The 16,302-nt window shown below is 45.0% G+C and overlaps 2 protein-coding genes across 5 annotated transcripts; both read right to left on the bottom strand.

Moving 5' to 3' along the window:
• Positions 1-659: 659 nt before the first annotated feature.
• Positions 660-5,940, bottom strand: fosl1a (FOS like 1, AP-1 transcription factor subunit a). 4 transcript variants are annotated; one of them, XM_088393111.1, is made up of 5 exons: positions 5,864-5,940; positions 5,497-5,606; positions 4,196-4,459; positions 2,287-2,394; positions 660-1,950 (listed from the first exon to the last, which is right to left on the bottom strand). In XM_088393111.1, exons 2-5 carry the CDS (start codon positions 5,599-5,601, stop codon positions 1,429-1,431), a joined length of 999 nt encoding a protein of 332 aa, XP_088249237.1. In that variant the 5' UTR covers positions 5,602-5,606; positions 5,864-5,940; the 3' UTR covers positions 660-1,428. The 4 variants fall into 4 exon arrangements, with proteins under 4 accessions (XP_088249237.1, XP_088249255.1, XP_088249228.1 ...); XM_088393129.1 differs by having other exon boundaries at positions 4,196-4,456; XM_088393102.1 differs by lacking the exon at positions 5,864-5,940 and adding an exon at positions 5,723-5,863.
• A 4,175-nt stretch (positions 5,941-10,115) lies between these two features.
• On the bottom strand, positions 10,116-13,467 carry LOC148403803 (uncharacterized). The gene is made up of 7 exons (XM_088388389.1): positions 13,022-13,467; positions 12,363-12,623; positions 11,971-12,225; positions 11,418-11,696; positions 11,036-11,308; positions 10,845-10,967; positions 10,116-10,777 (listed from the first exon to the last, which is right to left on the bottom strand). The coding sequence occupies exons 1-6, from the start codon at positions 13,065-13,067 to the stop codon at positions 10,861-10,863; spliced, it is 1,221 nt and encodes a 406-aa protein (XP_088244515.1). The 5' UTR covers positions 13,068-13,467; the 3' UTR covers positions 10,116-10,777; positions 10,845-10,860.
• Positions 13,468-16,302: the final 2,835 nt, after the last annotated feature.

Raw genomic sequence — 16,302 nt, 5'->3', positions numbered from 1 at the left:
CCCTCCAGCTCTCCATCTGTCATTCGTCCCCTCGTCTGTGTCGCTAACCCACTTTGAGCGTAGCAACCCGTTGCCCTCAGAGACACGCATGAAGTGTATTAGCAAGCGCTCGCTTCTATTTCCAGAAGCAGACTCCGGATGAGTGACTCTTTGCACTTATCCGGGATCATAATGTGGAGTAAGTGCAGTTTTTGCTCCCCGGTTTTGAGCCGAGCCGCATATTCCATGCAAAACTAAAATGTGAAGAAAATTCAGTAGTTAATGTTCCAGTGGGTCTCGTTTGTGAAGTCACTAGGCAGATTAGATTGGCATGGCAACAGCGAGACGATTTAAATCAGGTGGATTGTAGACTGCTAGAATAGATTGTTAGGATTGAATTATTACATACTCATCGATGACTCGGGCACACTCGTCAAACAACTGCGTTTACTACTGTAGTGAGGAAAAACTGCACTCGTCTGCACTTCACTAATTTGTTAGTGTAGTGCTAACTTTCAACTATGTAGGATTTACCTGTCAAATACTACACGGATTTCTCTCACTGGAAATGTGCATTTGTGCTACGAGTGTGCTGAATTAGTGTTTTACTGGTGAGGACAAAGAGTATAAGTAATGTAATTTTCAATATTGTACCTGTACACGTATGACATCAGAAGCAATTGAGGCGTTGTGAAAGTCTTTATTATAGTCTTTGAAACAATGCTGAGCTCAAAGCTGAAAAGTAAGGCACTGCCCACCCATTATAAAAAATATATTACCCTCTCGTAAATAAATACACTCGCTATTAACGCCTACGGCCCAGCCTTAGTGGTCAATAAGAAATAAACTAAAAGAAAAAAATATATAGCTAAGAATAACTTTCCCTTTCATAATAATGTTACACTCTGTGATGTAACATTGGCATAAAAGTTCAATTTTAAAAATTAAAATGATCAAAATATACTTTGATAAAATATTCTGCATGCATTGTTCATTTCAATACAATTGTGACACTTGCAAATGAGAGGTATAATAGATTTAGTTGAGAAAATCTCCATAAAGTAAAAGCATAATGAGTGTATCCTGATGTCGCTTGGGTAGCTTGGCGGTTCTCAAACAGGGCCCGAGTTGCCCTAGGGGGACTGCGAGCAGCAGCTTTGGGGACCCCAAAAATTAATTTGCCAGAAAAAAAATTATGTTATACTTTTTTCAAAAACTGCATACACCAATGAAACAAACATCATAAAACAATTTCTGCTTGTTACCTTCATTTTGGGCCAATTAAAATCAATTGTGCAGCTTTGAATTCATCCACATGGGATTACTTTGACTTGTATGTAATGTTTACCCTGAGCCTCAAAAGTTTGAAAACCCCTGGAGAGCGAATGCCTTTTCCAAAGAAAGAAACAAAAAGATATTTGAAATGGTCGGTTGCAATCACGTCGTCAGTCACAGTGTGATGATGGTGGGCGAGTGCAGGGAGTGATCTGATTGATCGCCGCTGCTGCTGCTGCGTCGGTGCGCCACGCCGCAAGGCTGCGGGGCCTGATGAGGGGCATCCACCGGGGCCGAGGGGTACGTGAAAATCATGCTGGCCGTGAAGGGGGTGAGGGAGGGAGTGGAGGTCAGGACGGGGGTGTGCAGGGACTCAGACTCTTGGCTGACGGCCAGGGTTGATGATGAAGATGAGGTGGACGTCTTGGTGGGGATGGTGATCTTTGGTTTGGGCCTTTCTGCCCTGGCGGGCTGCTTGAGTCGCGACGGTCCGGGCACACTGTAGTCCTCGGGCTCCATCTTGATGCCCGCCAAGGACGAGAGCGCGGCGCTGGCATCCGAGTCGGAGTCGGAGTCTTGGATTTTGCAGATGGGACGGTGAGCCTCCAGGACCAGCTCCAGCTTCTCTTTCTGCTTTTGCAACTCGGCTATCTCCTTCTGCAAACGTGACTTTTCATCCTCCAGCTGGTCGGTCTCCTAAAACACACCAAACAACCAAACTAAAATTTAGGGCCTGAGAGCAGAATGCTTTCAAATACCCTTCAATAATTACATTCCCTAGTGTTCCCTCGCTAATAGCAAAAATCCACAAATCAATGACATCCCACCAAAGGTTTGAAGTCTTAGATGCCACAAGATGGCAACAAAGCATCACTTTTCTAGTTCTTTGAAACGCCAGAGGACGACAGGTAAGAAGTGTTGTTATTTTGTCATTATTTGATTTGTTTGAAATCAACCAGTCGCCAGAAATGGACTGTGCTGGAAATGACTACTTTCACCCGTCTTTCAGTTTTGCCGTATCTGTACACTCACGTTTTGCAGTGTATCGGTCAGCTCCCGACGGCGATTGCGGCATTTGGCCGCCGCCAGTTTGTTGCGCTCTCTCCTTATTCTCCGTCTCTCCAGCTCCTCGTGAGACAACTGAAAACAACAACAAGGAATAATTAGTCACAAATATTAAAGTAACAATCCCAACAGAAGCGACTTTACTAACTTTAACGAAAGGAATGAGGTCAAAATGAACGGAGGCACTTTATCTTGTCGGGCCTTAGCATCGGGCATCTGAAGTATGATAATAAATTTAGAAATGCTGTAGTATAAATAGACTATAGTATTTATTATTTAGCGCATACCAACATGTACCATCTTAACCTTCTCATCTTTTTTTTAATTCTGCTTCAATGCTTCTCTTGTATTATTTCAGTATCTCTACTACAGTCTATATATATACTGGTATATTATCTATGTAGTGGTGTGAGTCACCTTGAAAATCTTCTTGCTGTGACTAAAGATAATTTCAAATGTGAAAGGTAATAGCAGGCAGTAGTAAAAAAACAAAACAAAAAAAACAACTGTACAATCGTGATGACACATAAGAAAATTGCCAAGCTACTTTATGAGTCATGGCAGAAAATGTTTGAAATGTGCTTGCTTTTGTGTCTGTGCTGCACCCCGACTCGGCCTCCATCCAGCATTGGTGCTGACTGGCAGCAGATTGAAGCGCTGCGATGGTTCTACAGTTTCCCGCTCTTTCAAAAGACTGATGAGTCACTCTTAGAGCACAACGGTGACTCAGGTGTGAGTCACGCTCCATGACTTGCGAGCCCTGTGAGTCACCTACGAGTCCACTTCCTGTGCAAGTTACACTACGAGAAAATAAATGTGGCAGTTTTTTTTTTTTTCTGAGAAAAGTACTGTACTCGACTAGGAGTATAGATTTTGTGTAGAAACAAGAAAAAACGAGTAGATAGTGTACTGCTTCAACTATGGTACTGATATAAATACATTCTGAAAATGCATTCAAATACAAAAGTAAAACAAAATAGAATCACAATCGGAAGGATTGATATAGAATGAAATCACAACCGAAGCAATTAAAAGTGAAATGAATTGTGAAGTTTTTAACAATACCCAGCCCGACTCTGTTTCTAGGCAAAGAATGAATCAAGTCAACGTTGTTTTTGTTTCCCAGCAATTGTATCAATCTCAACATTTTGCTGATAAGCATGATTTTGTTTCCCAGCAGTTGTATCAATCTCAACATTTTGCTGATAAGCATGACCAGGGTGACTGAGAATCAACACAGATGTGTACTGTTCTCTTGTTATGGTTCTGGTCTTTTTTTAATGTCAAGGCCGTCACCTGCCTATGATAAAAAAGTTACAGGCGTATTTTGACCAAGTTGTGAGGCGAAAGCATCTATCTGACATCCAAAAAATACCTGGGAAATATTCCTCCCGGTAATACAATGCAGGAACAAAATGTTTGTACTTTCTAATGCAGAGAATTTTATTTCCAGAATGCTCAACTGTTGAATCGTGTCATATGGCTGCCTATTTTTTTTTCTTTTTTATTTATTTATTTTTTATGCGCAACTGCTATTAATGTTTGCTTGTCCTAAAGGATTATTTGACTTTGTCAATATTACGTTAATGTCAACTCATGAGGAAATAACCAACCAAACAAACAAACAAACAAATAAATAGATAAATACAGTCATCTTTGTTCAATCTGTGCAAACGGAGTGTGCTTGCCAGTAAAACAAAAAAGTCTAATTCGACAGTGTCTCCACAAATTTGTTGCGCAAGTCCAATTGGGACAGCGCAGTGAGTGTCGCCGGATACTACGCACTACTTTTGACATTCATTGATCAACCGTTGACTCATTTTCCTCACAACTGACACAGGTTGCATCAGAAAGGCCACGACTCTCTTTGTCTTACGTGTTCGTCGTTCCTACGCCGTGTCGTACCCGCCGCCTGGTTGGCGCTCGCTCTGATGACGCCTGGACGGATGAAGTGCAAATGGGAGGGTGGCGGTGGACCCTGCGGGCATGCCCTGGACAGGGACGGGTAAGGTGGCACCGGGGAGCGGGAAGGACCTGGCGGATGCATAAGGGAAGGTTGGACCAGCCACTGGAGATCCTGGTTAGTCGTGATGGCGTTGAGGCTTGGAACAAATTGGCTGGAGCTGGCCATGGTCAACTTCTGTCAAAAATCACAGGAATCAGGCATTCCTATTCTAATCAATGCAAAATTTGGTGCTATTTAGTGGGCTGTTTGGCTGAAGAATCTATGTCAAAGACAACTCTGTCAATTTTATGACACTGGAATGCCCTTACATATGGAAAAAGAACGCTATTTGTGTTATATGGATGTCTAACTAGAACAAGACAATGTTCTAATTTTCCATGAAATGACCCTCAATTCCCATGAAAAGTTTCCAATGTTTCTAGTGACAGAACCCTGACCCTTTCATGATCCAAGTCACATTTATATTTGGGAAAAACCATCCCACAGCACACACCACCAGATGAAAATCACAAAAACATCATGATACCCTATATTTCTGTTGATAGGGACTGGGCAATGGAGCAAAAAAGATTTACTATTACCAATAATAAATACTACAAGATGCTTGTATAGCACAACTTTAGGTGCTTTTGTCATCAACAAATAAGTCTGGGACAAGTTCAGTCGAACTGGACCATTTCCATGGTGGTTGTGAGTCACTGTGTGCATATTGTCAGTATTGGCGAATTCACCAATTTGATTCCATATTTGAGAAAACCCTTGATTGTTTGCGTTTTTGCGGCCGGTTTGTGTTTTCTCAACTTTTTGTTGTTGTTTTGGGGTTTCATGGCAATTGAAAAGGCTCATGAATTATTTACAATTTTTTGTCAACTCGCGATTGGGTTCTGCTCATATCCCCTGAAGGTATTGGAGAGTCACCGCATAAGCAAATAAATGGTGGACAACACAAAAACACTGGTGGTGGTTTCAGAGTCTTTCTGTTCCCGTCATTCAACTGTCTATGATAGATGGACATTTTATTTAATTTCTTTGAATTTATCAGCCAAGATCAATCAAGGAGAGATTCGATAGAGAAGAAGAGGTATGCCAATTTACTGACGCTAATCGCAAATTTATTACGTTTAATCGTTTATTACAATATCAACACATGTTAATAAGCGATAATGATCATTGGGCAAATGGGTAATAACAGCAAGTGTATATCGGCCTACCTGCTCTTGTGTCGTGGAAGTGGTGGTGCTTTCCAGGGAAGCGGAATTTGACCCAGAAGCGCCGCCCGTGTACGCCGGGTTGGCTCGTCCGTGACCTCGGTACATCCTCTCTGTTGAAATGTGTACGAAACGAAATTAAATAACTTCTCCTAAAGTATTTGGAGATGGTGTGATGTAGTCCACGTGAATGTTAAACAAGAAACTTTCACATTCAAAGTGAACCCACTCGGAGGCAAGTCGGTCGAGTCCAAGCAGTGAAGAATGGGAGGGGTGTTAGAGCGAGAAATAAGCGTCCTGTTTTTAATTCACGGGTCCTCAAACGTCTAGAAACGAACCTCAGCGTATCATAAGATGATGAGTCACTCACCTAGAAATCATAGTGTGGTGATGATTGTGCCGTTGTAAACTCTTAAACTGGGACTGCAGTTTCGCCACGCCCCTCCCCGTTTACGGGAAATAATGTTGCCTGGAATCTCTCGCGGAATTCAGACACGTGATGTGACGTCATTTACCTAATATGGTGAGAGTTTCCTTCTGCCGGGATACTTGAACGCTCACAGCCACAGCGACCACTGTTAATACTTTGAGGAGAAAACACGTTTCGGTGTCTCGCTATCTGACACGAGACACCGTTATCGGTGTCGACATCTGTCGACACTAAGTATTTTGAGCCTATGAAAAAAAAATCACTCGCTTATTGTCAGTGAGTAAGTCTTGGTTTGAGTAGAGTCACTGAAAGTCACTGAAAGTTCAGTATATCAGCGATAGCTGTATGTAAGATCGATTGATCATAAAACTTGGAGCACACACAAAAATCTAAATAAGTAATACAATGGCAAATTCACAGAAATAAAATAATATAGAAATAGATAAACAGATAAATAGATAAGAGATCAATAGAAATAATATACTATGTATACAATACATTTTATACAAGACATTTTACTCTAAAATAAATCTGTGCGCCCTGCGATTGGCTGGCAACCGGTTCGGGGTGTCCCCCGCCTACTGCCCGATGACGGCTGGGATAGACTCCAGCACGCCCGCGACCCCCGTGGGGACTAAGCGGTTCAGGAAACGGACGGATGGATGGATATTCTGGAAGCCTACAAGCACTGTTGTGTTCGCAAACTACGTGCTCACTCGTCGTTTATTTATCATCACACACACACACACACACACACACACACACACACGAACACACACTCAAATTTTCGACAACTGTTTTACGGCAGTCATGTCACACTCTTGTACTGTGACATTAGGTCACATACCATCAGGTTCACCAACCCTGCCCCCCCCCCCCTTTGCAGAATGCCAACCCACAAGTTATGGATGGATGGATGGATGGATGGATGGATGGATGGATGGATGGATGGATGGATGGATGGATGGATGGATGGATGGATGGATGGATGGATGGATGGATGGATGGATGGATGGATGGATGGATGGACGGACGGATGGACGGACGGACGGATGGATAAATCTATTTAGTCCCACTGTGAACAAAGAGTAAAAAAATAAATTGGAAGAGAGTAAAATATTCGGAGTAAATTTACAGATACATTTTGCTTGACTTGACACTGGCAAAGACATTTCATTAAGTAAAATATTTCAATATCGGTGCCCTACAGACACCAATAACAGACTAGGGTATTGTGGGTTAACTTTTGTGGTTTAAATGCCTACAGATGTCTCATTAAAAAGCTGTCTTTGTACATTATGCTACAACAATGGTTAGTGATAATGTGAAGGTTGCGCACTCGGCCAATTATGAAACTCACAATTGAGGGTGCGAAGAGTTTTAGAGAGTAACTCTCTCTTCACAAACCACATGAATGTGCACACATGCCTGTGGGGATGAGTCATACCTGTTGCCACAAAAGCGTATTACATCTCCATCCTTCTTCAACATCAGCTTTTTGTGCTGATCAACACTACTGTTACACCTACGGCCAAAGACAAAAAGCTATACGTTGTAAGTTTCTTTACTGTCACAACAGCTGCTGAGTTTGTGGTTCCCCTGAGGACATGTAGAGTTCCCGGCATGGGCTGACTCCTGGCTGCTGACTCTTGCACCAACGTCTCGTGTTACTTCTGATCAGTGGTAGCCGGTTACTACCTTAGTGCTTGTATTTGTTCCATGAAATTGTAGTAACTTATTCCCAACAGTCCATTGTTTTCAGTGGGTGGTATTTCCCCGCTTCCAATATTTGTTGGTGGGATTTTTTTTTTTTTGTCCAATCATGTCAATGTAATCTGCCCAGGGCCTTCGTGATTTCGTGCAACTTCAACTAGAGCACAGATTCTTAAATGAATCAGGTCTTATTTTTAAATAGAATGCTAATAATTAAACAATGTGTGTGCGGTGATTTATTTAATGCTGCAATTCCCTTTCATAGTGCTGCTCCTTTCTGTGTGCCTGCCTTGACCTCTGTGAGCAAATTTACGTACTTGTAATACAGTCATCCAGACACAGATAAAGAATAGTACTTTTACTACTCAGCAAGATGCTTTAATAGAAGTTCCCTTTTCACAAAAGATAAAGAATATGTCAGCGAGTACTGTGTCAGCATATGTCGCGATGCCATTTTTGTTTGAAAGGTTACCAGTATTAACCGTTAGCATGTCATTGTTGTTCTGTTGTTTCAAAAACACAGCGTGTCATGCGGCTTGTTTTATGTTTACTTTTTGGCCAAAACTTCATCTACGAGTAGCAGTAAAAATCTTGTTTCAATGGTTGTGAGGTGATAGAGTTTGGATTAAAAATGAAATAAGCCAGGGAAGTCCCTACGAAAGATTTTGGATGACACTGATACTGGGAATATAGCCGACAAGATCATGCTGACAATGACTCGATGAGAAACAGGCCGTGAACAGACAGTGCTTTTTTGTCGCTTTATTTTGGCACAAGTCTCTGTTAGGTCACATGAACCTCAACCTCCTTGAAGACACTGCCAGGACAATCGAGGGCACCTCCGACATCCATTTTTTCATTGATTTTCATACTATGTATTACTTGTGCCCTCTCTGCATCCATTACAACCTGGTGATCCTGAAAGGGGGATCCTTCCATCTGTGGTCCCTTCTCAAGGTTTCTCATTTTCCCCTGGCAGGGGTTTTTGGAGTTTTTCCTTGCCCTTTTGGGAGCTTATGATCAGGGGATGCTTTGAGAATAATTTTCAATTTTGGGCTGTGTGAAGCCCTTTGAGACTGTTTGTGATTTAGGGCTATACAAATAAACTTGACTTGACTTGACTTGACTTGACTTGACTTGACTTGACTTGACTTGACTTGACTTGACTTGACTTGACTTGACTTGACTTGACATGAGGGCCAAAGTGAAACTGCCAACAGCTCGTGGACTTTCTACACGCCCCGACGGGTTGCTTTACTGTCAAGTGTCCCATTTCAGAATGACACCCTGTAGTAGTGATGAGGGATCATTCACAAGAAGTGTGTGTTTTCCTAGTGAACGCCACCATTGCAGTGCGTGCGTGAGTGCGTGCGTGTGTGTGCTAAAGGTGAGTGTCACATGACTCAAGCTGCCGGAATGTCATGATGACACGCGCCGCGTCTCGACGTTTTACGTGCCGTTACATGTCGGCCTTTCACCCAATTATGTTCAACCAACACCTGCCTGAAGTTATTAAAACATGTGGTAATCACATGCAAAGCCATTATTGTAAAACAATTCAATGCGCAAGTAGAACGATTGTAGTTTACTGGTCAACTTTTCCATGACTAGTAATGTCACATTTGGCCTCGAACTGCACAATCCAATCCAATTATAGTTACGTACATACTGTAAATACTTATTGTCTCCATAAAGTAGTTTGAACATATTTTCAACATCTAGCGCTTCACAAGTAATACAGTATTTTTAGCATGCAGATGCCAATCCGTGCAGAGATTTGCCTCACCAGTATCAGTTAGTTATCTTTTTAGTCTAACAAATTTACATATATAAAGTTAGTTAAGTTGACCTCACGTTTTCTCCAAAAGTGAAGGAAGTTGGGGATTCCGTTGCAATTCACTCACCCAAAAATCACCATATTTATTCACTTACTCACACACTACCACACGCACACACACACACGCAGGCGCGGACACGTGCACACGCACGCACACGCGCACACACGCACACGCGCACAACGTTTTTCCGACATCTAACAGTTTTACGGCAGTCACGTCGCACTCTTGTACCGTGACACATGCCCCAGTAGTCATTTTCTTGCTTGAGTAATGTGTTTGTTGTGTAATTTTGACACAGTTTGAGGGGACGAGACTCAAAACCACAAGGCAGAACTGGAGTTACTCAAAAATTGATCTCATTCCACGGCCCACTCGACAAGTTTAATTTCGTCTTGATTATGGCGACACTATATGGACACAGGCGGTAGTGTTTCGCCTGAAGTCAACATTTCCCAGGAGTTTGTTGCCACGAGTGGTGGCTGTGGGATGGATGAAGAGCAATGAGGGGATGAATATAATTGTGTCCATCGTATATTGAGGGTTAAAAAAACACGTCGGGCCACAAGATGGCGCCGCACGCGCGCGAAGCCGTCGTGAACAGACAAAACACGAAGGCCGTCGTGAAGAAACAGCACACCAAGTGGGATGAAGACTTTATTGTGGTTCCGAGCCCATCGATACATGACAGTGAAAGCAAATGCAACGTTGCACCATCAAATTCACCCAATCGCGTTGATCACCTTCCTTCCAGAGCTTCGAAACACAACGTTTGCCAACAGCCCCAATGCTTAAGTTGAATGATATAATCAAGTCGAATACAGTTGGAATAAGTAGAAGTAAAACAGTTGCACCATCAAATTCGCCCAATCGCGTTGACTACCTTCCTTCCAGAGCGTCCAAACGAAACGTTTGCCAACCTCCCCACCCGATGCAATCATATAATCAATTGTAAATCGCATAATATACATTGAGTAAGTAGAGAACATTGAATAAGACCAACAAAAAAAAAGCTGCTTTCCCGCACCACTCCCCCGCTGCAAACAAGTCGAAGGCCAACCGCTCAGGCGTCACGCGTTGTTGCCCTCCCTTGCGCCAGATGGACGAGGTTTTCCATTGCGCGAGGGTCTCGTGCCGCCGTCAACGCCGCCGCCTCCGCCTCTCCCGATCCGCTTTCTGTGCTTTTTTTTGTTGTTGTAATTGCTGAATTAATGAACATTTTGATTGCTTAACGAATAAATGGAAAAAGAAAAATGGAAGGGCGCGCCACTCGCACGTCGACGTCGTCGCCTCCAGGATCTCTCGTCTGAGGAAAAGCAGACAAACAGCCGGTTTGGGTTGGAGCAAGAACAAAGCAAAAAAAGGCAACTCACCCGGCGGCCGCCGGGTCTACAGCATCATCACGTAGAGCTCAACGAGGACGCTTATCAGCAGCAGAGCGACGGAGGTGGACGCGCCCTGGGGGCCCCTTCCTGGGAGAGAGGTTGGGCCCGGACCTAGAGCAAAGATGGCAAACATTGGCGGTGGCGGGGCTTGCTCCACTGACAGACATGCCAGAACTCACCTCCGCTACCCTTGTTGTCGCCGTGGTCCTCGCCGACGACACAGACGTCGGAGTTGACGCCCTTATCATCGCAGCCGATGGCCTTGCAAACAAAGTTGCCTTTGGCCTTCAGGGTCAAATTCAACTGTGACTTAACATTGCCCACTACGCCGTGCTGTGAAGAGACTTTCGTCCCATCCTCCATCTCCCACTCGAACTTCTTGACGGCACCGGTGGCCTCACACGTGAGGACGCTCCCCTTCCTGGTGATGCGGACGTTGGAGACTTGGGTATCTGTCAAAAACAGGAAGTCACGCTTTGCAAGGGGCGGGCAAATTCAATGGGATGGTGCTTTCCAAGCCCCCACCTAACACGTCAACCCAAGAAATGGCGGCGTACTCACCTTGGACCTCGAGAGCTACGCTGGGGCTATCCACCAGAGCATCACTGAAGTAGCCCAGGACCTTGCAAGTATAACTACCGGCGTGGTCAGGAGTCACACTCGAGATGGTCAACTTCCCGGGAACGCCGGTGTTGACATTACTGTCGACAGCCGTATTATCCTTGGTCCAAGAGTAGGATTTGGCATCACCGGTGACCGTGCACTCCAAGATCACCTTGGCGCTTGGACACACGCGAACTTTGCCCCCTTGGCTCTCGATTTTGACGCTGGAGACACGAGCTGTTGGAAAGAGGAAATGAGACTCAATTTCAAGGGCGGGAACCAAGGGCCCCCTCATCTCATGTTGTTAACAAGGGTGAGAAAAAGTGCATTGATCACGTCGATTTAGTTTGAAAGGAGAACAAAATGGCAGCAGCTCTTCTTTTCAATCCCGTCGTTGGGAGTCCCTGAATTGTTTCAGCGGCTACCTCGATCCAGACTTCCAACCAGCCACACGTGGTGGTATCGTTCGCATCAAGCAAAAGGGGAGCGAGAGCTGCGACGCCAAACTTACCTCGCTCGCTGACAGTGACTGGAAATTCAGCTGTGTCTGGTGACGCCGTGGCCGTGTACTTCCCGCTCGTTTGCACGCCGTAGAGGCCCAACACTTTCTTGTCGGTTGCCGTGAACTTCTCAGCGTCATTGACAGGTGTACCTTCAACAGCACCAGTTGCCGTAAAGGTCCAGGACGGAGTTCCGTTCAGCCCGGAGACCAATTTGATGGAGGCACCCTTCCCGACCTCGCACTCTTGTGCTTTGGTGCATGTGACTGAAAAAGCCCAAAAGAGTTGTATAGAGTTATTCACCTTCGTAGGCGGCCAAATCACAAAGTACACATGCAGCTGGATGCGACTGGCTTTTTTCCATCTCAATTTGCTCACAAAATCAAATGGTCGTGCAACTCACCGGCGGCACCAACAATGATGGTGAACTTCTCGACCGTGCCTGGGTAAGTGGCCTTGTACAAGCCAGTGTTCGCTGCTGCCAGGGTGGGCAATGTCATAATCACTGAGCCTGGGGTTGCTTTATCTACATTTTTTCCTGTTGGGAGGTCGCCGTCATTGAACTTCCATTCGACAGTCTCACCGGTGCTGATTGTTATTTTGAGATCGTGGCCTGTTGCGCAGAACACCAGCAGATTCTTCCCGCCTTCGCATTCTTCCGAATCTGGAAAAGCAGAGGTGGCCAGCCAGCGCATGCTCTTACTCCCACGGTGTAAAAGGACACCAAGGATTGTACAGACAGAAAGCTACTTCAGAAACAAATTCAAGGCGCCAAATAATAACCCTACAAACGCATTGAGCTTTCTTTGTCATTTGCGCACTTTGCTTTCGGCGAGCCATTTTGCCAATGGACGACGTCCAAATTCCCAAAATGAAGGGTGAAGACATTGCAAGCGTCACAACAACAACAAAGTGGCCCTTTTTCAAGTCAACATCGCTTTGCGCTTTGATGACAATCCATTGATTGGCTGCAGTCCTTTGGATTGTCTTTATTGCTTGGCGCTTTTGACCAACTTGATTCCACTGACAGCGGACCACAAAGTGTGTGAACGCTTTTCCTACCTGCCGAGTGGACGCAGAGGAGCAAGATGATGGTCACGAGCTTCATTCTGACGAGGAGTTCTGCGTAGGAGCAAGAGAGACAGAGAGAGAGAGACTGGTGGCTGGCTGCTGCTGGCTGGCTGGCTGGCCGGTTGGTTGGTTGGTTGGCCGGTTGGTTGGTTGGTTGGTTGGTTGGTTGGTTGGTTGGTTGGTTGGTTGGTTGGTTGGTTGGTTGGTTGGTTGGTTGGTTGGTTGGTTGGTTGGTTGGTTGGTTGGTTGGTTGGTTGGTTGGTTGGCAAGTTAATGGCTGGCTGGCTGGCTGGCTGGCTGGCTGGCTGGCTGCTGCTGCTACTGCTCAGACTCGACGAGCGAATCAAGTGACGATCGGACGCGAGCGCTCCCTATTAGCCGCAACGTGCGTGACGTCACGCCGCTTTGACACGCGGAGCGCTTCCTACGAGCTGCAAAGTGCGTGACGTCACGCCGCTTTGACACGCGGAGCCCACGCGCGCTTAGCTTGATGTCAAAGCGTCTGTGAAGGCTTGCAAGTTGTTGCAAGGCGACCAACTTTATGACGGCCGTCCGCCATCAGTCAGATAGTTCAAGACAAACAGGCAAATGAGTCAGCCAAATGTGCGAAATGGCGCGCCACGCTTGTTTTGGAGTCGGCTTAAAATGATCACGATAAACTACCTGTGTTCCCATCGATCTGAAAAAAAAAAAAAAAAAAAAGTCATGCTTGAGTTTAGTCTCTTATAGTTCGTCCAGCGGTTGTATAACATAAAATCGGTATTGGCACGCATTCTTTCAAGTGGGTTATGAATGACTGAATGTTTTCGATTATTTTAATCATTTTAATTCATCTAAAAAAAAAAAAAATCATGCTTGAGTATACTCTGTTATAGTTCCCCCAGAGGTAGCAGGAGGCTGGTAGCTCCCGAACCCACAAAACCAGTATTGGCACAAATTCTTTGAAGTGGATTCAAAATAAATCAAACAAAAAAGAAATAAATGACATAGATTATTTCCTTTTTTTTTCTCTTTTACATTTTGGCAAGCAACTTTGCAATGGAAACGTCTGGAATCACAATCATAATGAATGACCTTTTGTCTCCGGGTTGAGCAGCGACATCGTCACAATTCAAAGCCTTCAAACACCACTTTGTGATCTGGCCCGCGGTCCGCACCTTTGACAGCCCTGCTCCTTTGCATCAGAGGACAAAGGCAGAGCTGAAGCCCTCGACCTCCCTCGACCCCCCCTCCAACCACCTGCAAGCGTTTTTTGTTTTTGTGTTTTTATGCCAATGTTGCGTCATATTCACGACTGCTGTTGGCAATTGCAAATATCCACTCTCATGGTTGCCGCAGGAGTCACTGAGGAATGCGTCCGAGATAATGACACGCACACGATTGGTTCGCTTCATGTCTTCATGCAAATATCACAGTACAAAGACGTTTGGAGCCCGCCACCGTTTTGCAATTGCATTTGAGTGACAGCTGCCTCTCGGCTGCCGAGAGATGCAAAGGGTGACCAGTTTGATGCGCGCTCGGCAAATGAGTGTGTATTTGTGCTTCACAACATTTTTGGATGTGGACAGACTGGTCGAGTGCAAGGTTCCTCGCAACCCACATAAGCACACTCCGATCCAGAGCAAGCTGGCGAAATCACCAGGCGAGCCAGCAATCGATTGAGCCATAGCTTCATTTTCACTTGAGTTTCATGTCTATTTGTTTTAGGATCAATCCGTTGTTTCTTCGCGTGCCCTTTCTTCGTCAACCTTTCTGTCCATTTTCCATATAGCATCTGCCACCGCTAAATGTCTTGGGTTACCAAAGCTCTGCAAACAAATCATTGCATCGCTTTACATGATCAAAGCTATTAAAGCAAACTTCTACGCCTCATTTAAAATACAATTGCTAGATTGGACTGAAATGAGGCTGGCTGGCTGGCTGGCTGGCTGGCTGGCTGGCTGGCTGGCTGGCTGGCTGGCTGGCTGGCTGGCTGGCTGGCTGGCTGGCTGGCTGGCTGGCTGGCTGGCTGGCTGGCTGGACAGTTGGACAAAAAGAATTTGCCAAATAGCTTGGCACTTTGCCAACACACTATGACCATGTAGTGCGATTAAATGTTGAATCTGACATCATTTGCGCATTTCAGCATCTACAACTGGCTATAAATAGTATCTCAATCAATGGCGTCCATTCGTTCAAAACACCTGTAAGATTTGCGCATTTGGATGAACCAGTTATTGGGGGAACATGGAAATCCGTAACTCTCGTCAAACGTTTGACACCGACAAAACTGCTACTTTTCATAAATAAATAAATAAATAAATAAATAAATAAACAAACACATACATATACATACATACATACATACATACATACATACATACATACATACATAAATCTAAATATTCTGGAAGCAGGGCGGCTCGGTGGCGCACTGGGTAGCACGTCCGCCTCACAGTTAGGAGGGTGCGGGTTCGATTCCACCTTCGGCCCTCGCTGTGTGGAGTTTGCATGTTCTCCCCGGGCCCGCGTGGGTTTTCTCCGGGCACTCCGGTTTCCTCCCACATCCCAAAATCATGCCTGGTAGGCCGATTGACCACTCCAAATTGTCCCTGGGTGCGAGTGCGGATGGTTGTTTGTCTCTGTGTGCCCTGCGATTGGCTGGCAACCGGTTTAGGATGTTCCCCGCCTACTGCCCGTTGACGGCTGGGATAGGCTCCAGCACGCCCGCGACCCCCTTGGGGACTAAGCGGTTCAGAAAATGGACGGTGGATGGATATTCTGGAAGCCTACAAGCACTGTTGTGTTCGCAAACTACGTGCTCACTCGTCGTTTATTTATCATCACACACACACACAAACACACACTCAAATTTTCGACAACTGTTTTACGGCAGTCATGTCACACTCTTGTACTGTGACATTAGGTCACATACCATCAGGTTCACCAAACCCCCCCCCCCCCCTTTGCAGAATGTCAACCCACAAGTTAATGTAATGTCCCATAACAGACTCGAACATACACCGTGTGCACAATTATTGGGTTAGTGAGCATTTTGACCATATTACCATTTTCATGTGTATTTTCCAACATCAGATTGTTTAAACATGAATGCTTGTTGGTTTCAAGCATATCCAGTGAAGTCTATTTGTGTAATGAGGGAGGGTGCGGTCTGAAGAGGTCAACACACCCCATAGCATGATGTGCATAATTCAAAAGTCAAAGTCAAAAGTCAAAGTCTCCTATTCTCTAATTATCAGGACTGATGGCAAGGAACGGCAAAAGAGGTGACA

The sequence above is a fragment of the Syngnathus floridae genome, chromosome 1 (genome assembly GCF_059516105.1).
Source record: "Syngnathus floridae isolate MCC-2025c chromosome 1, RoL_Sflo_1.0, whole genome shotgun sequence".
NCBI classification, from domain to species: Eukaryota; Metazoa; Chordata; class Actinopteri; order Syngnathiformes; family Syngnathidae; genus Syngnathus; species Syngnathus floridae.
The sequence above is the reverse complement of the archived record's forward strand: the minus strand, read 5'-3'. Positions and strand labels throughout refer to the sequence as shown.